The following is a 24,297-nucleotide window of genomic DNA, read 5'->3' as shown; positions in this document are numbered from 1 at the left end:
TAATGCATGAAAGCATGTGTTGTTACACTCCGATCGGGTTTCTGAACACTGTGTTTCATGCAGTGGGATCTCTCAACTCACAGTGGACAGGGAGGTCAGGTAAAGCGGTCCTAATGAGTCTTGTGGGAGAAAGACTGTCTCAGTTCTGTCCCCTAATGACGCTCCTCTGCCAGAGGTGTTGCTGTGGATCAGATGCTTCAGCTCCGAGCTTTTGTCCTGAATAAATTCTGTAAGGATGCTGAGGATGTGACCTGCCTGGATTTTGACAGCTGTTGTCGCTGGGAAAGATGGAGTTACATTGAAAATGGTCTCTGGTCAGTAAACTAGATGATGGTGTGATGCATTGGGTTAAAGCTCAGAGCTGCTAATTGGTTTAAGGTTACTTCAGGTGGACTGTCCAGACAGACTCTATACGTTATTTCAGCTTTTCAGTGCTGATGGAGGTTAAAAGCTGCAGCACTTGTGAAAAAAGTGCACTTAATGTTCACTTGTAGTGTACCTCAAATCTGTATTACTGTATTAAAAAACAAACTTATATACGCGTTTAAAAAGTGCACTTTGTAATAATTTAAAATTAAAAGTTTTACTTTAAAGTACATTTTAAATTCTAACTTTCAACATCATGATTACAAATGTGAAATTACAAATATATTTAAAAACATGTTATATAAGTTTCAATAGAAATGACATTAAAATATAATTTAGTTTGCCATGCATGTTTGTCAGTATGTTCAATAGTATATGCTTACTACAAACCATATTTAACCAAGATCTGAAAAACAATTATGAAATTAGGCTATATATTGAGAGATGTACAGTGATACTTTAGCATTTAGCACACTAAACTAACCTTTTACCTTACTTTTATGGTTACTGAAAATGCTCTAGAACCATATATATTTAAATATTTGATATATATTAAAATATTTTTCAGTGACTCTTTATGCAGGTTACATTATTTCACCAGTAGGTGGCGACAAATGGCTGTCTTTATGCATGGGATTAAACGATCCATTCAACCGATTGTCCGATTCGTTCAGAAACACTGATTCGTTCAGCATCTGAAGTGACTGCATATGAGTGAGACTCGACTGGATCCCTCAGGAATGGAATACCACCTACTGTGTGTTACTTTGAAATGCGTGACGGTTCTGCTATTACTGTGTAAGTACCTATTTGTGTTTCAACAGCATTTTCAAAGCACAAAGTACCACCTTCATCTTCTTGCTAGCATCACATTCATGTTTTGAATACAGAGCAGACACATCTGCTACTACAGGACACACATCTCACCAATCCACACTTACATCATTGCATTTTGTAGGACAGAAACAACTAGACATGGTGCTAGCCAGTTGTTTACATGTGTAAAACAGTGGATCTAAAGAAATAGTGTTGAATATATAAAGAAATATATACTTACATACTTGTTTAGAACTGTTTTGGATTGTTTTCTCTTGTAAACGGTGCTTGATCTCTGCATATTTCTCTCCTGATTCAGTCTAGATGACTTTTTCACTGGAGCAAGCAATATTATGGATAGAGGACTCATTTTAGCTGGAAGCAACAGTTTGAAGTTAGAAACATCATAATGATGGAGCAGTGGATGAACTATTCCTTTAAAGCTTTACTCACTCACTTTATTTTGTGGCTTTTCTTAGTAAATATTGATATATTTGATTCATTGCATTTAATTCAATTAATTTGATAACAATTTTTGACAGAGCTAGCTAAAATATTTATTAAACTGAAGCAAGTGACCGGTGTTTCAGTTTTGCTGACATTTGTGGATCTTTCTGCGAGGTTCTAAACCCTAAGAGTAACTGATGATTGTTTCTGTGTACCATTTCAGCATGTACAGTGCCAGGGCCTAAAATAAGTTTTCCTGCTGGCCATATAGGGTCCTCTGTCAGAGAAGGACACAGTCAAGTTTGCTTTCCTCATTTTTCTTATATATTACACCCTGTCTGCTTCACCTCTCCCTGGAGAAATGACTAACCTGGCATTGTCTGGGCCATCAGCCTCTTTTTTTCTCTCTCTTTTTCACTCTCTCAGTTTCTAATTCAGTACATTTTATTGCTTTAACACTTTTGCAAGTATTCAATCAACACAGAACTCGTAGGAACAGCCATAAAATCATTTTCTGAAGCCATCATGAGTGCTGTTGGCTTGTGCAAAACTCTTTGCCATGATACTAACAACCGATACTAAAGTGGTGTTGGTGGTTCCAGGCCTGTGCTGTACATTTGCGAAGGTGTTTGCACTCTTTTTTTTTAATTATCATCCATATCATCATCCATCCATAACATATGATAAATAAAGACTGTACTCGCGCTCTACTGTATGTACAAAGTGCATCAGCTGTGCAGTGATGGAGTGCTTGGCGTTTTAAGGTGAGGGGCTCAGCTGTAACTAATGGACGTCACGCTGACAGTGACCTCTATTCTGACTTGTGGTTATATGGGCAGGGTCATTCCCGCTTCGTTTCGCTCTCGTTTCCTTCGATGAAAAGTTACGCAACGAATGTCCCAAAACACAGGTGCATTTATCTCCTGTCTAACATCCTGCCAGCTCTCCTCAATGCATCACCATCTTAAGTGCAATCAAGTCTCGTGGTCTGTCAACGTCTAGTTTTATCAGACAGCTTTTGCTGACTCTAAAGTGGTCAAGAATGGGAATTAGTTGCTTTTAAATACACTTACTCCACAAACTCCACTCTGTAATCACAGGACTAAGAAGAGTATGCACTGATTTAAGGAGGTGATATCTCATTAAGCAATGATACAAATCCCAGTGAAGGAGGTCGTCTGTATCTCGTGAGTATAGGCAGTAATTAACAGTGCGTAAGTGAGGTGAGATTCAGCAGGAGTCTCCTGCTGTAGGCAGCATATGCTCCATTCCATTACGATAGTGTGCCAGGAACATCTGCCGAGTGATTCCAGAGAAAACTTTGATTACTTCAAGCTCTTGCCCTTTTTTGCATCTATCATGCTACTCATGCGTCTAGCAGCTAACTGTTTTTGAAACATAGCAATGCAGAGGTTCTCAACCTTTTTGACTCAACGGTCCCACTATATTAATATTAATATTAATATTAATATTTATTATTATTATATTTTTTTATATATTTAAGTCACTTAAACTAAAGTAGAAACTAAATAAAAAATTACCTGAAATAATTAAGCTGAAGTACTAAAATGACTCAAATTAAAATAACAATAAAAGAACAATAGAAATAGAAAAAATAATAAAAATGACAAAAGGAAATATATAAAATATATATAAAATGAAAATATAAAAAAAGCAATTCAAACTGTTAATAAATATTCTAGTCGTATAAAAATAATATTTCTAATATCTTTAATATTTCTAATACTTCACTTTCAAAGATGTTTTCTTAGATGTTTCTGGTAAAATTATATTTTTAAAACGTTTAAAATTATTGTGGTTAGCATAGTTCAGATGATTTGGTTTTGGAATAGTTCATATTGAAATCATTTGACATTTGATCTTGATAAATCATTGAGATGTCTTCTGAAGATAAAGTAGATGTGAGAGTGAGACCACTGGGGTCTTTTTTCCCCCTCAAAAATAAAATCAGTAAACCTAAGCAATTTGTTCTAATTTACTGTTTTCAAGGAACAACCGAGACAATAAAAGATTTCCTTTTTGATTTTTCTTTCCTATAGGAGTTGCAGACCAGTGAATCTCATATACAGTACAAGTCTGGCTTGATAGATTAGTTCACAAGCTTGCCAGGCAGATTTAACGATCCTAAATTAGACACAAATGAGACATTACAGCATGAGTACAGAGCTATAAAATTGAAGTAGAACGCTTAGTCTGGATAATTGGTCTTTGATGAGAAGTATGTGAGCTCTCTGACCTTTGCAAACTTTCATGTTTTCCCAGTAAGCTCAGTTTGAAACATAATTGACATCCATTCCAAAACACTTTCGGAGATTACTGGGATCTTTTTCTCTTGAGAGCAATCTGAGAATCAGGAGACTTCAGCAAAAGTCTCAGTTTGCTTTCCATTGAATGTAATTTGCTGTCTGAGAGAAGACGGGTATTAATAAGGTATCCTGTGGTGTTTTTCCTTCCTATGGGAAGGTACTTCAGATTCTGAGATTGCATACCGGTGACTCTAATAAACAACTTACTTGATAGATTAGTTCAGGAGCTGGCCAGCCAGTTGTAACGATGCTGAATTATTTATAGGGTGAACGTGTCAAGCTCATTTATGCTTGCGCTGAACTTCCCTCTGTCGTGCTGGAAGGAAAAGAGACAATACCTTAGAGATGCTTGGAGTCAGAAGGTTGCGTTTTATAACATGTTTTTTTCCCCCCTTGTCTTTCTTCTGCTGAAGCCAAATCCATTTGCACTCTACCGGGAGAGTTTTGCTTCACAGGGCAGGTGAGAAAGATGCAGAAGGGAGGGGGATTGTTCTGTGTTAGCCCAGCATTGGATGTTTCGAGAGAGGGAGTGGACCGGTTCTTTCTCTCTCTCCTCCTCTCTCTTTCTCTGTCTCCATCACTATGGAGTTGAGGCGAGGAAACCACACAGCTAGTGGAAGCATGCGTGAGCTCAGGGTGCTAAAACAAAAGGCACACTATCTATCACCCACTATATCATTCCGTGGACTTGCACATCCATTACAGCGATGAGCGTAAGAGAGAGGCTGAGCGGGACACGTTACCAAGGAGACTACAATGATGAAATGCACTAGCGTCTCGTTTTCCATGTTTCCTGAAGTCTGAAGGAACTTAAAAGCTGTTATGCCAGGCTCTGCCACTCAGGAGAACATCATGAAGGTGAGGCTTAACTTTCACTTCAGGCTCCAAATACCCAATCAGAATATTTCTGCAGAATGTCTGCATTTAAATTGAAATGAATTGATTTTTTGCTCAGCTGCATGGAATGTGATTTTGATATTGGGTGACTCATAAAATTCCCAAGAAATGTTTTGGTCGAATTTCATCCCCAAAAAGTGTGTGTGTGTGTGGTGGTGGTGGTGGTGGTGGTGGGGGATTACATTTTGCATAAAGAAAGTTATTTTAGCACTACTAATTAATATCAACATTTTACATTTTTGGACTGTGTATTTTCATAACAAGTGCATTACTTTCCAATTTGTCAGTATATGGTTAATATATGCAAGTTTGTATATGTGTGTGTGTGTGTGTGTGTGTGTATATATATATATATATATATATATACACATTTTCAACAGTAATGGTCCATTTTTTGAAAATATTCTTCATTTATATGAAAATAAATGTCACTTTTTTCACAAATACAGAAAAATCTCAATGTTTCTAAAAGCATAATATAATATAATATGAAATACGACCTGAACAAGTGAGAATTTTTTTTTTTTTTTTTTTTCAGTGGTGTAGGCAATTTATTTTATTTTTAAAAAACACACATATGAAAATGCTATGTGTGTAATTACATTTTGTCAGTTTCTCTGGTTTATTTTGTTTTGTTAAATAAGATTAAGTCTGAGAGGAGAGTATGTTTTAATGAATTTTTCTCTCACACGGTGGTTCGCAAGTACAGCATGGTGGTTTACAGTAGTCTGACTAAGCTGCATGTCAGGCCTTTTTGATTGTATGTTAGAACGCTTAACTCGGCAAGACTGAACTCTGAAAAGTAACAGATAAGGTTGGAAGTAGCAGCACATCGTCCTGTCAATCAAAGCCGTCAGCACAGACAGCTCGATGCAAACACAGCATTAATTTGACATATTTCCCTTCAGGCGGAGAAAGTCTGTGTTTACAGACAACTTTAATCCTACCTTTGCCTCTGGCAAGACACGGATTTCATTTTTATTACAGTGGAGGAAATCTGACATATCATTTGATTACTGCAGTGTATGCTCTTACTGAAACACTAATGGATTCAAAATATCACATTCTCCTAAAGGTCTGAAACACCCCAATAACTTATAATGGCTGAAATAAACAAAGATACTTCAGTGTTACTGTATTCAATGATATTCCCCAGTGCTACTGATCTGATTTTAAACCAAAGCAAGCTTTAAAAATCCTTTATAAATAAAAAAGAAACATCCTCAGTAATATCTTGAATGTCAAACTTAACATAAAGTAAAAATCCAAACAAAGTAAATTATGACTGTACTGTACATGAGTGTGTAAGGGTAATAAAGGGGGAACTAATTGACCAAATCCATTTTAACTGTAAGAAGGTTAGTGCCGTGCATTAATCTGCTCGCTTTGTGTACTCCCTGCTCTTTAATTAAACTTCACTTTGCATGTCTCCTTCAGAGGAAAATGATATACGATGTATATGTCACTCGGCAGACAGCTGTAAAGCTGGGACTCTGATGGAGGCCAGCAGATGGGATGGGAGACAATCTCTCTCAGGGGAGATATGTTCAGGGAAGTGCAGCACTAAGCAAAAATCAAGTCACTTGTGTTCATTTTTTCCTTTTTTGGAGGGAAAATCAAAAGTTCTGAGTTGATTACAGCGCTGGTTCTCAAGTAGTATTGCCTCAGGACCCACATCGGTCATCAAATGATGACAAAACACCATAAGTTTTTATTGTACAAATGTAAACAAAATGTTCTTAATATACAATATTGATATGTATTTATATTTCCATAAACTGAATATGCCCAATGATAACAACCTGTTTTATAGGTTCTGTATTCGTGTAGTATAGGTCTTTGACTTGTTTGTTTGTTTTCTGCTATACACTAATGCTCAGTTATCTCATGATGACCATGGGCTTCATTTATTTAATCAAAAATATGGTAAAAACAGTAACGTGGTGAAATATTAATACAATTTAAAATCACTGTTTTCTATTTGAATATATTTATTGCTGTGTTGGCAAAGTTGAATTTTCAGCATCATTACTCCAGTCTTCAGTGTCACATGATACTTCAGAAATCATAATATGCTAATTTGCTGCTCAAGAAACATTTCTTATTATCATCAACAGTTGAGCTTCTTGATATTTTTGTGGAAACTGTGATACATTTTAAAGGCTTTGATAAATAGAAAGTAAAAGAACAGCAAATGTCTTTACTGACACGTTTAATGAATTTAACGCACTCATCACAAAAATTTCGAATCATACTGACCTCAAACTTTTGAACGGTAGTGTATTGTTGATAATCCTGTATGTTTTACTCTCCTTAATAAGCATAATTATATGATTTATTATTCACATTTAGTATTGTTCTTTCCCTGCTGGCCACAACCCTATCAGCAACCCACCATATGTGAGAACTACTGCCCTTCAGCACACACCACGTTTTATCCATTGACCACATTAATATTTATAGACACTTTCCTTGGTTTCGTGCTGATGCTTGTTTACAGCGGCGGATTGCAGAGAACGCTATATAGTGAGAACACTCACCAACAACAGATTTATCTACCTTAATACCTTAGGAAAGCTCTTTTTAAAAAAGCCATCCTTCTGTATAATAGAATTCAGGTGCAAATTTGACAGAGACGCTCTATCATTCTCTCAGTCGTAAAATGAAATTATAGCTAGGAAAAGATTCCAGAGCAGAGAAGTACAATTTTGAATGCAATAAATCTTGACCCTGCAAATTTAAACTATCACCAAAGTCAGAAACCCTATATTAATATTTTAAACAAATAAGTCAAGACAAAGTGATCTAAAACCTGGTATATGTAATTGGCAGAGCTCTCTTTGTATGTCTTATGCAGTCCCAGCAGAAATGTATTGCCGTGTTTGCTCTGGTTTGCTGCTTTGCTGTCCTGGTGGCTCTAATTTTCTCTGCTGTGGATGTCTGGGGAGAGGATGAGGATGGTGTCACTGAGGAGAACTGCAGCAAAAATTGTCGGTAAGAAGCAGTTCTCACAGATCATACCCTGATGATGTTATTTTCTACAGTACATATTGAATTCATTATAATGAACCAAAACGTGCACCAGGGAGCACTGCATATTCAGCTCTGTGTTTTGTACCTTTAGCCAACGTGAGCTTGTTAATTGTATCTTGGCAGTGTATCGTCTAATGGCTTAATGGCTGATTCAAAAAAGGATAGTTCACTCAAAAATGAGAGTTGTGTCATTATCTCATCCAACCTATATGACTTTTTTGTAGAACAAAAAGAAAATTCTGAATAACACAGGCCAACTCAACCTTTTATTTTTGGGATCAAATTACAATAAATGGAGACTGGAGCATTCACACTTCAAAAAATTCCACAATGTTTCATAAAATTATCATTGCTGTGTTCCTGAAGCCGTACAATACCATAGCTTTTTGTGAAGAACAGACTGAATTTTAATCAAAAATAAGTTCCCTCTAGTGAGCTGTTAACCGCTCATTCATTCTGTCTGTCAGAGATCATTCAGATCTGAAGTGACTGATTGAAAGAAAAGATCTGACTAAAAGGAATAATTCCCTCATGAACATCCCAATGTGAGATGATTAATTGAGTCCTTTAATCAATTAAAATTCGGTCTGTTCCTCACACAGGACTTGAACTGAATTGCATTGTTGTGAGGACATTCATTTTGGAACTTAACAGCCTTATTCCACATTCATTTTCTATACTGTATATTACAAAGTGTGGCCAGATTCACCTTTCTTGTTCTATATAGAAAGGACTGTGTGTCACATGGCAACATGTCTGCTAAATGAACAGTTGTAGCATAATGTAAATGAATGAATTTTATCTTTAAGGCTTAACTGCTTGCCCAACAGTTTTTAAAAATATGCAACAATGAATCATACATTGAATCATATGTGCATTAAGAAAGTAAATAGCTTCAATTTTGATTTCATGGTGACTTCAATATATGTTGTACATAAAACTATGAACATATTCCACAAATTAACATTTCCTGACTTACATCAATGTGCTCTTAGCATTGTCCTTGTGGAGAACATCCCAGGAGAGCTGTCATTCAACCCCAATAGTTCAACCCATCTCCCACTTGCCATGGGTCTTAACCACCTCTTGGACCAAGCAAAACTGTCAGTTGAGATAGTGTCGCCATACTGGGCTCTGACCTCCACCGATCAGGGGTCACGGCTTTATTCTTCCTATCAGGTTAGTTAGCATATGGTTACCCTGCAAATACGCAATATCAACACTTAAAGTGATACTTTTTTTATTTATATACTGTATTAGCAATACAAATAGTTATCATAACTTTGTCTTACCTAGACAAACTATACGTCTACAATAATTTGTGTGATTTAACTTCATAAGGGATGCACTGATATTCTAACTAAAACTATTTTTATTTTATTTTTTATAATTGATTAAGAAATAAAACACTGAAAACTGAAATCATTTAAAATGCTACTGTATAGTATGAAAAATGTATATTTATTTTGAAATTCTGCTAAAGATTTCATTTATCAGTTTTGTCAATTTATAAGTGGTTTCAAAGATTGAGTGCACATTTACAGAGCCTCTAATGGTAATGGTTAAAAAAAAATGGCATAAGAGGGAAAAAAATATATGCTTCTGTGTTCTCTCACAAAACTTTTGCAATCCCCCAGTTGAACGCAAATATTTTATGAGAGGCTGCAAAGTTTCCTGGGGAATGTAAAACTTTTACAAAAGAACACAAATATGTCACATAAAAATAAGAGGGAAAAAACATTTTTGCGAGAACAAAAATATTTTATGAGAGAACGCAAATGTTTTGCGAGAGAATGCAGTGTTTCTTAGGGGACCGCAATACTTTTGCAAGAGAATGCAAAAGCACTGAAATATTTTTTCCCCTCCCATCTCATATCTTTTTACTATCCCCTTTACTCCTTAAGACTTCATACAAATGCAAAGTTAAATATCGGAATGGGACAAACACATACAAAGTTCTGTCAAGGTTCTAACTCAGTCTGATATAATCACATCATTTCTGGCATGGCACTGATTGGTTTCTTTTTGCAAAGCTGCTAATGAGCTTGCTGCTCAACATTCGAATACTTGGCTAGTGCTTCAGAAACCCTCCACCTCCCCCAGCTCCACCTGTATAGATCTGCTACAGGGCAATGTCATGTATGTTATATGTGCAGCAGCAGTATTTCCTACATGCTCACAGCAGCGTATCTCTGGATGGACTGGTAGTAGCAAATCTTGGTACTTGCTCTGCCGCAACAGCAGTAGCAGTAGCAGATCTATTCCACCAAAACCAAACACATTAACACTGCCCTGTATATTACCATGCTGAACTCTCCCGAGAGTTGTCATGACAGAAATGATGTAGTAGGCTACGTATATATTGTTCATACCTACTTCCTACTTATGATTATGTACTGATAAATTCTACGTCTAAAATTGATTTATTGTCATTGGCATATATTGCACATGGAATTAACATTCTACAATCTTTTTCTGTTTTCTAGGGTCAGTATTTGTTTCAGAGATTGTTAAGCCTGAAGTCTCGAGGTGTCAAATTAAAGATCGTCAGTGACCAGCCCAACTCCATTGAGCTGAAGAGCATGTCTGACCGCTGTAAGCGAACTCAAATCTCTCTCGTTTATGTTAAGAGATGCATTGATTTGTGTCTGCTGAAGTGCTGAATACAGTACTAAAGCAGTTCTCTCGAGGCAAACAGTGTAAGATCACACACACAGGCATCTGTCTGTCATAAACTGGCATAACTCTTTGGGCTTTTCGCTGCTCCAGTCCCTCAAGGCTATACACAAGGTCAAAACATCACGACTGTGCAATATTGTTTATGCCAGAGTTGAATGACAGACAGATCTCTCGTCAAGGTTGAGCGCTTAACAGTTCCCCAACCATTGCCCACATGGCTCGGTCTCTCCCAGATGCAGAAGTGCGCTACGTCAACATGACGGCCCTCACCAGAGGAAGACTGCTTTCCTCCTTTTGGGTGGTGGACAGGAAGCACATTTACATTGGCAGTGCTGGCATGAACTGGAAAGCGCTGTCCAAGGTAAAGAATTTCGGCCTCGAAAAGTACTTGGATGATGTATGAGAGCTATTGTAAAACGTAACAAAATATGAAACCTGGGAGCATTTAAGGGCCGGTCACAGTACACTCTTTGTTCAATTGACTTCCATTCACACACATGCAAGAGAGAAAGCTCATTCAAATTTCACTGCATTTAAAAGTTCAAGTTTGATGAATGCTACCCTGCAAATTTGTATCATGAAGCCATCCATGACCAAAGTAGATAACGTATTTTTCAAGTAAAACTTTTCACATTTCATATTGAGAAATCTTTGCTCCTGTTTTTATTTTTTCTCAGCTGAAGGAGCTCGGAGTTGTAGTGTACGACTGTAGTTGTTTGGCTCTGGACCTGCACAGGATCTTTTCTTTCTACTGGCAGCTTCAGTACAGGGACTACATCCCTTCAATCTGGTCCAAGAGAGTCACGGCCGTGTTCAGCAGAGACGAGCCGCTTCAGCTCAGACTCAACAATACAGATGCTTCTGCCTATGTGTCGGTGAGATCAAAAAATAACTCTCTAGTCTTTGCCTGACTCAGGTGATCTGCCAGTGTACATCTATTTTAAAATATAAAGGGAAGACAGGGGATAGTTGCCACATATTTTACTTTGTTATCTTCAGTATCCTGCTACCCACTTCTCAGGGCAGATTTATTTTTAATGCTGTCTATACAGTAAATCTTATAGTTACTGCGATACAGTCCTTCCCTGTGTGACAACTAGCCCCTATATGGCATTATGCCTACAAAATGAAATATAAATTTCAAGTATATATACAATTGAAAAGTTTAAGGGTAATATTTATTTAAAAAGAAATTAGTACTTCTATGACAGTTATGGTGCAGAAGAATTCTATTTCAAATAAATGCTGTTGTTTTAAAATTTTGATTCATTGAAAAAACTGTTTTCAACATGTTTCCTGAAAAGCAAATCAGCATATTAGAATAATTAATGAAGGATCATGTGACACTGAAGACTTGAGTAATGATGCTAAAAATTCAGCTTTGCATCACAGGAATAAGTTACATTTTAATATGTATTAAAATAGAAAGCAGTTATTTTAAATTGTAATATTTCACAATATTACTGTTTATCCTTTATTTTTGAGCAAGCTTGGTGATCTTAAGAGACCTTTTAAAAAAACATTACAAATTCATACCGACTCCAAACCGTTGAGGGTTTGTGTGTGTAAACGTATTTCGTCCAGTACTTAGTAATACATTTGACATTTTATTGCATAAACATGTCATGATCGATTATCCAATTCCATGCACATTGAAATGTGTTTACTTCTATGTCTGTTCTTATTACAAAGATTTTTTTATGTAAACTGCTTTTTCATTGGTTCCCATGGGATATAATTTGATTAAGGTGAATTCACTCACTCGACAGGTAATTTATCCCGGTGACTCTGTTGCACGTCAAGCTGCGTCACATGTGAAGACACTGGCCATCGGATTCTAATTTGAGCATAATGAATCTTGATTCCCTTCCAGCAACAGGATGTTTACTCAACACATCTGAGACATCCATCATCCCATTCAAATGAATTGTGCTGTAATGTTATAGGCTGCTGGGAGACATTTCTAGCTCAGTGATAAAATTATTCTCCTGACAATGATGTATGTACACAGACGGCCATCTCATTACCTCGCTCTGGTGTACTGGCAATACAAAAGCTGGAAAAAAAAAAAACCCTTTAAAAAGAAAACTGCTGTTTTATCTTTTTTTCCCCCAACTTTTCTTCATAGACATCACCAGAGCTGTTTTGCCCCAAGGGTCGAAGTAGAGATTTAGATGCCATACGGCATGTGATCCGAGAAGCCAAGAGATTCATCTACATTTCTGTAACAGATTACCTGCCCTTAGTCAACCGCAGCTTCAGAGGATCACCAATCATACGGTAATGCTGCTTTTCACAGGCACTGGGTCATTTATATGTTTCAGCATTCAAAATGGCTGTTAATAAAGGAAATAATCTATTTAGTGGGGTTTGTTAAAAGACACAAAGAACTGCAAATAAAAAAGGAAATAAAACATGAAAAGATTTACACATTTCATAATAAAATACATTGCAATTATTTGAAAAATCACTGAAACTTGAAAGTCCTGTAACACAGTTTAACGTTTTGTGTAAGATATTTCTCAAGTAAGCATGCTATATTTTATGCTTTTATATTTACGTATTATTTAATATTAATTAACTTGATTTTTGTTTACTTACTTTTTCCAAATAATTTTTCATTTGCTTTTAAAAAAACTAAATAAATCTCTAAATCTTCTACATGTTTATTGTCATTATGTATAATGTGTTTTATCCATCTTAAGAAAATTTGCTGATTTATTTAATCAACTGATCATTCAGTTTGATATACAATATAACATTTTAATCAAGTTTTCTCAATCGAGTCTTGCTCTTGAAACAAGACTGTTTATCTTGATGTTGTATTTGTGAAAACACTTGCCAAGAAAAAAAAAAATCTAATTGAGATATCACTCAGTTGTCAGGTTTATGCATCTAAATATTCAACTTTGAAAGGTCTTATTTTTGTTTCTCATGTGAATTTGTCTTAAAAGACATTTAGGTATTTTCACTGGAAAACAAGACAAAGATACTAAAAATAGATTTGTTGATGTGTAAATCTTTGGAGCTATTTTTAGAAATGGACAAATTTGCTCTTTTGAAGATTTATGACTTCTCTGTATGCTGCTTCCTTACATCAACACTCATTTGGCTTGTTATATTTTTTGGTTCAGGTACTGGTCGCCAATAGACGAGATGCTCCGAGAGGCTGCGGTACTGAGAGAGGTCAAAGTTCGTCTCTTAATCAGTCTGTGGACACGCACACATCCACTGACCTTTAACTTCATGACGTCAATGCAGGCCCTATGCACAGGACTGCCATTCTGCTCTATAGAAGTGGTGGGGAAATAATCTATTTGACTGATCTGTTTACACACACACATACCCAAACATATATTTATATATCTTACTGTATAGGTCATATTTTATATATGCGTGTCTGTTTTGAATCAGAGATTTTACAGAGGCAAGGAGCACATGGGAGGATTTCAGCACAGGATAAATGAGAATAAATTTATGGTGACAGACAACACAGCATACATCGGTAAGACTCTCTCTCTTGCACACACACTTAATTTATTGTGGTTCACTGGCCTGGCAAAAACTGTATATTTGTATTGCCAAAGCAGTACAAAATAAGTTTTAAAAAGCAAATAACAGTAGTGCAAATGTGTAAAAGTATTAACAAATCATTGCATTGTTTTTTAATTAAATGTAATATTAAAAGGGATAGCAGTAAACAAAACAAAAAATAAATAAACCTAAATATGCAATAATTCTAAAAATAAATATACCTAATGAGGCATTTGTCATCTGTATTATATTAATTCATGTACAATTTATCATATCGCAGATCACTATTCTAATTTTCTGTCATTTAAGGGAATCTGGACTGGGTTGGCAGTGAGTTGGCTTTCAATGCAGGAGCCGGGCTGGTGATTCAAGAACCGGAGAACCAGCGGGAAGGGCAGGACTCGATTGTACAGCAGCTGACTGCTGCTTTTGAAAGAGACTGGTTTTCACCCTACACAATAAGCCTGCTCTCTGGCAGTACGACCCTACAGGAGAGCCAACATGGGAGTCAGAAACTGCAAGCTCTAAAGACAAAACCAGAGAGCAGAGAGCATGAGTGAGCGGCACAAGTTTCTCTCTGAGGCGGGACCAATAAGCCAAGGACTTTGTGCCTCAGAACATCTGCGCCATGACTCTTACCATTTGAGTTTTCAAATGCTGTCAGTGGAATGGAATAATAATCTCTGAAGGACTTCTGTGAAGATTTTTGTGTATGCTTTCTTTTTAAAATGACAGTACAGCACTTTCAAAGAAATACTCTAAACCATTATATAATGCATGCTTGTTTGGATAAAAAACACTCAGTACCATTAACTGAGAACTGTGGAAATCATTTACTCCAATATTTAGACTTTTCTTATTTTAAGCCAATTTATTCAGAGACTCTGCTCATGGAAAAATTTCGAGAAAGGACATTGCCAAAATTTTATAATCATTGTGTAAATTACTTTTCTCAAGAGGTTCATTGGTCATCCTTTTTTAAAAATCAAGCACATTCTTACTGAAAGACATTTTGGAAAAATCTGCATATACGCCAACAAACTTGCTCATTATATATGCGGCCTCATACTGTAGCTATCATTACTTTCTGACTGACTAGATATTATGGCACATCTGACACTGTGTATATATATACAATGTTTACATGATGCAGCATGCACAGCCTTGAAGTAATGTACAATCGTACGCACAAGAAGAGACTGTTTTTCTTATTGAATACTAACTTAAGCTTACACCCTTTAAATGTAGCTTTATAGAGTAGCTTTTATATGTAGCTTTATATCATCCTTTAACTGACTGTTTTAATGGAACAGTAATGTTTTTGTTAAACAGTCGCTGCTGATTGCTGATCTTGTAATGCAGGCCATATATGTTGCATTTCTCAGTAGTTTGTGGCCTGATGCTTTAGCATGTTTTGCCTTATATATGCTGCCATAAACTGTAGCTGCTGTTGCTTTCTGGATGACTACCTCCTATGATACAATGCATCTATGATATACTGTATACATATAATCATATATAATAAAACCGCTTGCTGCAGCATGGGTCATATATTGAACTGAATTATAGCCCCATGTACATAAGATAATGATTTTCTTACATGGAATGCACAATTTATGATGTAATTAAATGATGGGGTATAGCAACTTAACCGATTGTTATAATTTAATATTAAAGAGTTCATTAAAAACTGACTACCAGTCGTAAATAGGCAACATATGTCCCATTGATTTCTCACTGTTGTTGTTCAGTAATTTGTGTCAGACTGTCAGCAAACACCTCTCAAAGCCAAATCAATTTAAAGCCTCTCTTGGGGGAGCAATTTATTTGGCACATTCAAAGCAATAACAAATTGCCTAAATTCCTTCATTCTTCTCATCCATCTCAGTGAACACATGGAAATCCATTGGACAAATGGTTAATGCTCTTTCAAAACATAGTCGATCATATCACCTACACAAATCTGTGTGTATACTTTTGAGGCGCTGTCTCTCTGTCAATCATTTTGCGCGTTCACAGCAGACAGTCCATATTTGTGACCCTGGACCACAAAACCAGTCTTAAGTGTCAATTTTACGAAATTGAGATTTACACATCATCTGAAAGCTGAATAAATAAGCTTTCCATTGATGCATGGTTTGTTAGGATCGGACAATATTTGGCAGAGATACAACTATTTGAAAATCTGGAATCTGAGGGTGCACAAAATATTGAGAAAATCACCTTTAAAGTTGTCCAAATGAAGTTATTAGCAAAGCATATTACTAATCAAAAATTAAGTTTTGATATATTTTTGGTAAGAAATCTACTAAATATCTTCATGGAACATGATCTTTACTTGATATCCTAATGATTTTTGGCATAAAAGAAAAATCGATAATTTTGACCCATACAATGTATTTTTGGCTGTTGCTACAAATATACCCCAGCGACTTAAGACTGGTTTTATGGTCCAGGGTCACATATGGCAAACCGGAAGCTAAGAGCGCAATAGATTACTTATTTATTAGATTAGTTTTAGTGAGGAGGGTGCCAATGCGACATGTTCATGATTTCTTATCTGTCAACAATTTACACAGACACGTGTCCTAAAAAGAATAAGACAGATTTAGAATAAAGAGACTGATAATAAAACGCGAAATGCCAAAAATAGGAGCAAGACCAGAATGAAGCTTTTCATCGCTGGGGGGAGCTGAGCGTTTCAAACCGCTTGAAAACAAATGTTTTGCTTCTGCCTGTCTGATCGAAATACCATTACTCCAAAGCTTCAGGCTTGTATAAGTGTATAATTATACAATATACAATTATTAATATAATATAAATGTGGGTAAAATCTGTCGGAAGCTCTGCAACGGTTAACGTCACTTATAGTGTATTATAGTTAGTGCAAGATAAGCTGCTGCTTTAGTCAAGAATCTGCAGGCCAAAGTGGACTTCTTCAGTGTTGCCAGCTAATTTTCAGGGGAAGTTGCTAAAGGAAGGTTGATTTGTTGCTAAATGACGTTGTGACGTCATTGCGTAATCACAAAGCAAAATTGTCACTACATTAAATCTCAGCAAAAAATATTTTATATGTCCATTTAGATTTGTTTGTAAAATAATATAAATGCATAATATAATATTAAAATGTAAATAACAATTTTATTAAATACATAGAATTTTTGAAAACGCACACATTTTTGAACGATTACAATTCAAGTTTTTATTACACATTCTGAACAATTATATTTTTAAGCAGTGTATTAGTAGTTAGTTAGTATGCTACACTCTAAGAAAAGTCTGTAAAATAGGGCACAATCTACTATGTTATTATGAAGGAATTTTCCGTATTTACTTTTCCAGTTTTTTTTTTAACCTGCATTTTTTATTTGTGTTTTTGGGTTACAATGGATAATGGATAATGTCCTGGAAAATTACTAGTACCATTTCCATTTTTCTAGAAATTTTTCTTACCTGATCAACAATTGCAAGTACAAACTATTAACAAAATGTATCATAAATGAACAATTATTTATTATTTTTATTATCGTTATTAAATTAAACAATTGCAAACAGCAGCTAACTTAATTTACGTGATGTGTGTAATACTAGGCATCTTTGGTTTTCTCTTGTGTAATTTAGATGGTAAATGTGTGCCTTTTTATCATTTGAGTCACTTATCAAAAGTTGCTAAAAGTTGCCAAATAAATTTTAAAAATAGATAAATTTGTTGCTAGGTGCTTTTGGAAGCAAAAGTTGCTAGGGTAGTCTGAAAAGTTGCTAAATTTAACAACAAAATTGCTAAATTGGCAACACTGGACTTCTTGTTCTTAACTCTTCCGCAAGGTGGCGCCAAAGCCTCCCATTACATGTTTAGGGAGATTGTCCTATTATCAGGGGCGGTTCTAGACCACAGTAACAGTGAAGGGGGGGGGCTCTCATGCTTTTCATATGACACACAGCAGCCACAATACCACTGTATAACTGATATAGGCTTATGTATTAATTTATATATATATATATATATATATATATATATATATATATATAGTGACGGGAGGAGCCAACGACAGACACAGTGGGTGTGGCGTCAGGCCTCGGAGAGGCTTTTATTTAACAAAATAAAGTGTCCAGGGGAAGAAGTGTCCAAAATAAACAGGGGGTCTGGTGTCCTCGTCGTGCTGCGGGGCTTGTGCAGGAGGGCAGTGTTCCAAAAGGGGAAGGGTCCAGCGAAGGGGCGGAGTCCGGCGGCCGCACGCGCTCCCACTCGGGTCCGGGGCGCGAGGGCGGCGGCTTCATCACAGCGGCGGCTCTTACACGTCGTCCACGGCCTTTGGTAGGACTTGTACGGCCCGACATCCTGGTCCGACGGCCGTAATACGGGTGCGGCTTTCGTCCGGACCGCGGGTTCGGCAGCTCACGTCTTCGGTGGCGCGATGTCCCTCTACGCACCCTTCCTGGACCCACGAGGACACCAGCGTGCATGCACGGGGGAAGAGACCGGTCTCCCGAGGAGAGGCGCGCTGGGCATTTAACAGCGGCGGTGATGAGGCTTCATTCAGTCCAGCTGTGCCTCATCACACGCCGCCAGCCCGCGTTGATCCCACGCCCCTCCTCTCATCCACCCACTCCAGTCGGGAGCCTGGTGAAGGGCGGCGAATAAGGGACGGGGTGGTGATGATAATGAGGGGAGGCCACTGATCCGTCACATTATATATATATATATATATATATTTATCATGAAATACCAAAATATATCACGAAATATCTCGATTCTCAAATATGTGTAAGTAAATACATTTTGCACCTTTATATATTATGTTAGTTGATCTATAATGGGCGATGGGCAAAGTAGCCTAATAGTGTAATCTATTAACTTTGCATAAAAATCCGTCTTTTTAATTAAAGGGATAGTTCACACAAAAATGAAAATTCTGTCATCATTTACTCACCCTCAAGTAGTTCCAAACCTGTATGAATGTCTTTGTTCTGCTGAACACAAAGAAAGATATTCTGAAGAATGTGGGAAACAGAGCAGTTCTGGGGCACCATTAACTTCCATAGTATTTTTTTTTTTTTTTTCCTACTATGGAAGTCAATGGTGCCCCAAAACAGCCTGGTTACAAACTTTCTTCAAAATATCTTCCTTTGTGTTCAGCAGAACAAAGACATTCATACAGGTTTGGAACTACTTGAGGGTGAGTAAATGATGACAGAATTTCCATTTTTGTGTGAACTATCCCTTTAAGTACCAGATATGAGTGTCATACCATAAAATATTTTTAATACGACTGACTTTGTATTTTATGTGGATTTACTAAAAATATTGTAAGTTACTAATTGGCCCATAACACTTTCATTGTACAGAAAGAGAGCAAAGAACCTTTACATTATCAAAGAACATTTTCACTTCAGTCCAGCGAGTTCAAGCACTCTCAAAAACTCCCATAATAATCTCTAAAGCTGTTTACTCTGTGAAATTAATATCTTACTTACATTCGTAGATCTTCACTTTGTTGTTTCTGATGAGAGAATTCACCAGAGAATTCCAGTCAGCGAGCGCGCGCGGTGAAGAAATAGCGGCGCTTCGGCGATGACTCATCTGAACGCCTCTGATTGGTCATTGCATTCATAAACTCAACAGAATCGTATGGGATTGGTTATAATGCGCAGTGCTTTAAAAACGTGTGCGTCTCTCTGGCTCTGTGCTAAGCAGGGAACACAGGTTTGAATTTAACAGCTGTTTTTCTTTTTATATAGTTTAGAGGACATTTCACCCAAAATTGATGATTCCAAATTTAGGGGGGCCAAGCTTGAATACATACATATATTTATTTATTAGGGGCCAAGCCCAAAGGGCTGTAGCCCCTATTGTAATTGTATGTTTTATTATTATTATTATTACCGTATTGACCCGAATATAAGACCATGTTTTTTCCTTGGAAATACATCTGAAAAAACGCGTTCGTCTTATATTCAGGGTCTAGACTTTGACATGTCAATAATACACCCACAACAATAAGTGGCGCCAAAAACGCATAAAACGAGTGTGCCATGAAATATGTAATGTAATGTGTGTTGTAAAGATCGCGAATGAAAACAAATGAAAAAGAAAAGCTTACAGCAGCATGAGTCGTGACTGTCATGTTAGCCTGATGGGACCAAACTTCCTCTGTAACTGATTTTAAAACATAAGACAGTACCCAGATTTGAAGACTACAATAAGATTTCACGTCTACTGATAATAACATTTTGGTAGGCTACTATGAGTTGGATAGCCTAATTGTTATATAATTCAGATGGGCTACCTGTTATTTCAATGGTATATCAAAATTTTCCAATGTCATTGTTGGTACATTTTACCAGTATTTACCATACTTTCAAAACAAAAATTATAATTGGAAAAATATGCAATATGAAAATAATTTAAGAATAAATGTGTTTTACAGAGAGAGAGAGAGAGAGAGAAAACAAGATTTGGTTTTCAAAAAGCCTTTTTCCAACAGGTACATCTGGAAAAAGGGGGGTCGTCTTATAATCAGGGTCGTCTTATATTCGTGACAATACGGTATTATTATTATTTTCGTCCAATGGGAGTCTATGGCAGCCCTATGAAGGGAACATAGGAAAATGATGAAAATTGGCACAGTTGTAGAGATGGCCATGACTAGTGATTTGACCAACTTTGGGGTCTCTATAACCAACTCTATAGCGCCACCACCAGTTCAAAAATTCAAAATTGAAATGGTAATAACTCCTGAACCCCTAATTCTAGAAAAATGAAACTTGGTACACCTGATTACTCTCTTCATGCCGATCACATTCAATAGCTTACATTAAGACTCCACCCATTACAGTAGCGGCCATTTTGAAAAGTACAGTATTCTGTATTTCCGCTACTCCTCCTTCAAAATTGATCCAATTCTTCCCAAAATTGGCTCAAATGATCTTTGGACTGAGCTGCACAGAAATGACTGAACAGATTTTTGATATTCACTACCGTTCTTGAGAAATACTTCTCGGAAGTTGACCGTGCCTGTGCTTGTTGTCTTATGCTAGTAATCTTAACATTCTATTAAGTTACAGGCTAAACAATTACAATACTGTTTAATGTGATTCTTCAGCTATAGAGTTAACCATATGCTGGGTTACAATTAACTTAACTTTGCTTGTTACGCTGGTTAAAAAGCTAAATAACTTTTTTATCTGCTCATTCTCACACCTTAACCTCTCCACAGCAGTCTGTCAGACGAGTGACAACTGAGTGGCGCACTCTGCTAAGCCACTGTTACCAAACCTATCAGGTTATGAGTTCGAATCCAGGCTGGCACATACCCAGACCCTAAGAGGTACTGTGGCCAGAAGCAGTGCAGCCGTTGCTTTTGTTCCAGACGTCTGATCTTCCGTGCGCGTTCATCTTGAATCAGAAACGTGCGTGGTTTCATTTCAGACATTAAGAACCAAATTTTGTCTACCAGCATCCGCATATTTTGTCTTTCTTCAATTACGTTCTGCTCTCAAAGCGTATGGAGTTCCTTGGGCATCTCCCATCTCCTCTCATCCTATGCAAGATTGGATTGCACCATCTGTTGGTCGGCCGTCTGTTTCTTTAATATATAATAAGATTATTGATTGCATTACAAAACCTCTTTCTATTAAAACTATTTGGAATAGGGAATTATCTGACCTTAATTTGTCTGTCGACTGGGAGAGAGTGTGGTCTAATCTCAGTTTAACATCTAAAAATCTGGCTCATCGTCTTATTCACTTCAAAGTCATTCATAGAGCATACATAACTCCTTACAAAAGATTTAAAATGAAACTACAACCGAATCTCAACTGCCATATATGTAATACTACATCATCGGGTACTTTTCTGCATATGTTTTGGGAATGTCCTGTCATCATCAGTCTATGGACACATGTAAACCTGGTTTTATCATCCTTACTGCAAATGGATTGGTCTGTTAATCCAAGTTTGTGTCTTCTTAATGATGATTCTGGTCTCTGTATAACTTCAATGCAAAAGAGAATGTTGTTTGCTGGTTTTACAGCTGCGAAGAAGACAATAATACAAAACTGGTTTACACCGCACATGTGTGGAAAAACATATTGGATCCATAGCCTCCTGCAAATAGTGACTTGTTAATGTACAACAGCACTTGGCAGTGCTTTCTCTTTGATATACGTGATTGTATAAAGGAGTGACTTTTGTGTTTTTCTTGTCCTTCCCTCTCTCCCTCCCTTTGACTGGACTTTGAGATATTGAGTATGTGTCTGTTGTTTTTTTTTATTTTTTTTATTATTTTTTTATTTATTTTGGATGTTATGTGTGAAAAATAAAAAATGTTGATAACAAAAAAAAAGAAACGTGCGTGGTTACACTTTATATTAGGTGGCCTTAACTACTATGTACTTACATCAAAAAATAAGTACAATGTATTATTGTTTTCATATTATATTGCAAAACACTTTTTCTGCTTTTGAGGTGGGATACTGGTAAGGTTAGGGACAGGTTTTGTGGTATGGGTAGGTTTAAGGGTGGGTTAATAGTGTAATTATAAATGTAATTACAGAAATTAATTACAGATGTAAGTACATATAGGTATTTATAAAAATATAAGTACAATGTAAAAACATGTATGTACACAATAAGTGCATTGTATCAAATTATTAATTTAAATGTAAGTACGTAGTAGTTAAGGCCACTTAATATAAAGTGGGACCACGTGCGTTTGTTCATTCTCGTCTGAACTTCTGTTCGTTGTTGAACTTCTGTACTTCCGAACCTATCTACTTTTTCAACGTATGTTCTGTTTCTGCCGTTTTTTGTTCTTCCCGCTCTGCGCCGCGCTGCAGCCCATTCACGGGCTTGGCCCCGCTAATCGCTACTTGCAGCTATATTTATTTTTAAATCTATATTAGGGTCATTCTACAGAAACGTCCACTTTTGGTATGGCAAAATGTCTTAAAATTTTTATTTCTTTTTTACATTTAAACTTAGACCACATTATTAGATTATGTTTTAGCTTTTTTGTGCAATTATTTCAAGACCATGTGTATCATTTTTTGTCACTGGTGTTACCTTCTTTAGCAATATTAAAAGTTTTTATGAAATATTATTTCTAAAAAAAAAAATGTCAGCACATATAGTCAGAGTTACAGAAAAATAATGAAAATGCAAGAAATAAGGAGATTATGTTTTATTTATTTAATGTGACAGACAAAAACAGTACAGTAACACAGTACCATAGCACAGTAACACCAGTGACAGTAACACCAGTGACATACATTAGGCCTGATATACTGATCGTCACTGGTGTTATCCGTAAGAAAGGTAACACCAGTGACAGTAACACCAGTGACAATTTTCATGAAAAATGCATTTTATAAAATGTCTGCTGCAAGGTATCAAGCCACATGTTGTCAATCATGGTATACTCACTAAATTAAGTAGTTTAATCAATTTGTATTATAGTTTTTTTTACATTTCCCTAACAATAAATAGGTCACACCAGTGACATCAACTAAAAGCTTCATATGAAATCATGAGATAAATGAGAAAATTTATCATAACTGAAAAGAAACATTGGACTAAACATGGGCCTTTTTTCATAGATGTTTAGAAAATAGGAAGGAGGAAGTCGAGTGATGTTATCAGTGTGATTTTTTAATTCCAAAATAAAAGACTTTTGTTAAGCGGTAACACCAGTGACACAACTCCAGGGGACCACTGTTTTCATTATATATTTTATAATATTTATTTGGCATTTTGTTTTATTATGCCATTTATATCATATATTTGATAGTTATGAATAGACTTTTGTATTTTAAATGGTAGAAAGTCCTGTTTTTGACCTCAAAATAAAGCACTTTCCCGCTGTACATGGTTGTGGGGACAAGCAGTTTTGTGGTGCTTGGAATTCTATATAATTAATAAAAAAATAATAATGCCACATTGATGGCTCAGGAAGGTGTAATTGTTCAAATAACATATTGTTTCATTTTAAAATATAAAAAAATTGTAACCCTAATGTGTATTTCAATTGTAATATTTCTTTAAAGTCTAGGGACAGAAAAGTGGACGTTTCTGATATTAATATCACAGACTAACTAGTTTTTCCCCCTTTCCAAACTAGACGAATAGCTCTGCCAATACAGTTTAACGTAGTCCACCCCTCAGCAGAATGTGTGGATGTCATTATTGTACTCATCCCTC

General features: G+C 36.3%; 1 protein-coding gene across 1 annotated transcript; it reads left to right on the top strand.

Moving 5' to 3' along the window:
• Positions 1-3,506: 3,506 nt before the first annotated feature.
• pld5 (phospholipase D family, member 5) lies at positions 3,507-15,627 on the top strand. Its single transcript, XM_058777870.1, has 10 exons — positions 3,507-4,814; positions 7,711-7,847; positions 8,882-9,065; positions 10,373-10,481; positions 10,799-10,926; positions 11,243-11,440; positions 12,694-12,845; positions 13,700-13,865; positions 13,980-14,070; positions 14,409-15,627. Exons 1-10 carry the CDS (start codon positions 4,779-4,781, stop codon positions 14,657-14,659), a joined length of 1,452 nt encoding a protein of 483 aa, XP_058633853.1. The 5' UTR covers positions 3,507-4,778; the 3' UTR covers positions 14,660-15,627.
• The last annotated feature ends 8,670 nt before the right edge of the window (positions 15,628-24,297 follow it).

The sequence above is a fragment of the Onychostoma macrolepis genome, chromosome 06, assembly GCF_012432095.1.
Source record: "Onychostoma macrolepis isolate SWU-2019 chromosome 06, ASM1243209v1, whole genome shotgun sequence".
Lineage (NCBI taxonomy): Eukaryota > Metazoa > Chordata > Actinopteri > Cypriniformes > Cyprinidae > Onychostoma > Onychostoma macrolepis.
Note: the sequence above shows the minus strand (reverse complement) of the source record. Positions and strands in the feature narration are given on the sequence as shown.

Excerpts from the sequence above, each read along its gene's own strand:
- pld5 (XM_058777870.1), top strand. The coding sequence starts at position 4,779 with ATGCCAGGCTCTGCCACTCAGGAGAACATCATGAAG. Across the intron at positions 4,815-7,710 it reads CTCAGGAGAACATCATGAAG|TCCCAGCAGAAATGTATTGC; the intron begins GTGAGGCTTAAC and ends TGTCTTATGCAG. Across the intron at positions 9,066-10,372 it reads GGCTTTATTCTTCCTATCAG|GGTCAGTATTTGTTTCAGAG; the intron begins GTTAGTTAGCAT and ends TCTGTTTTCTAG.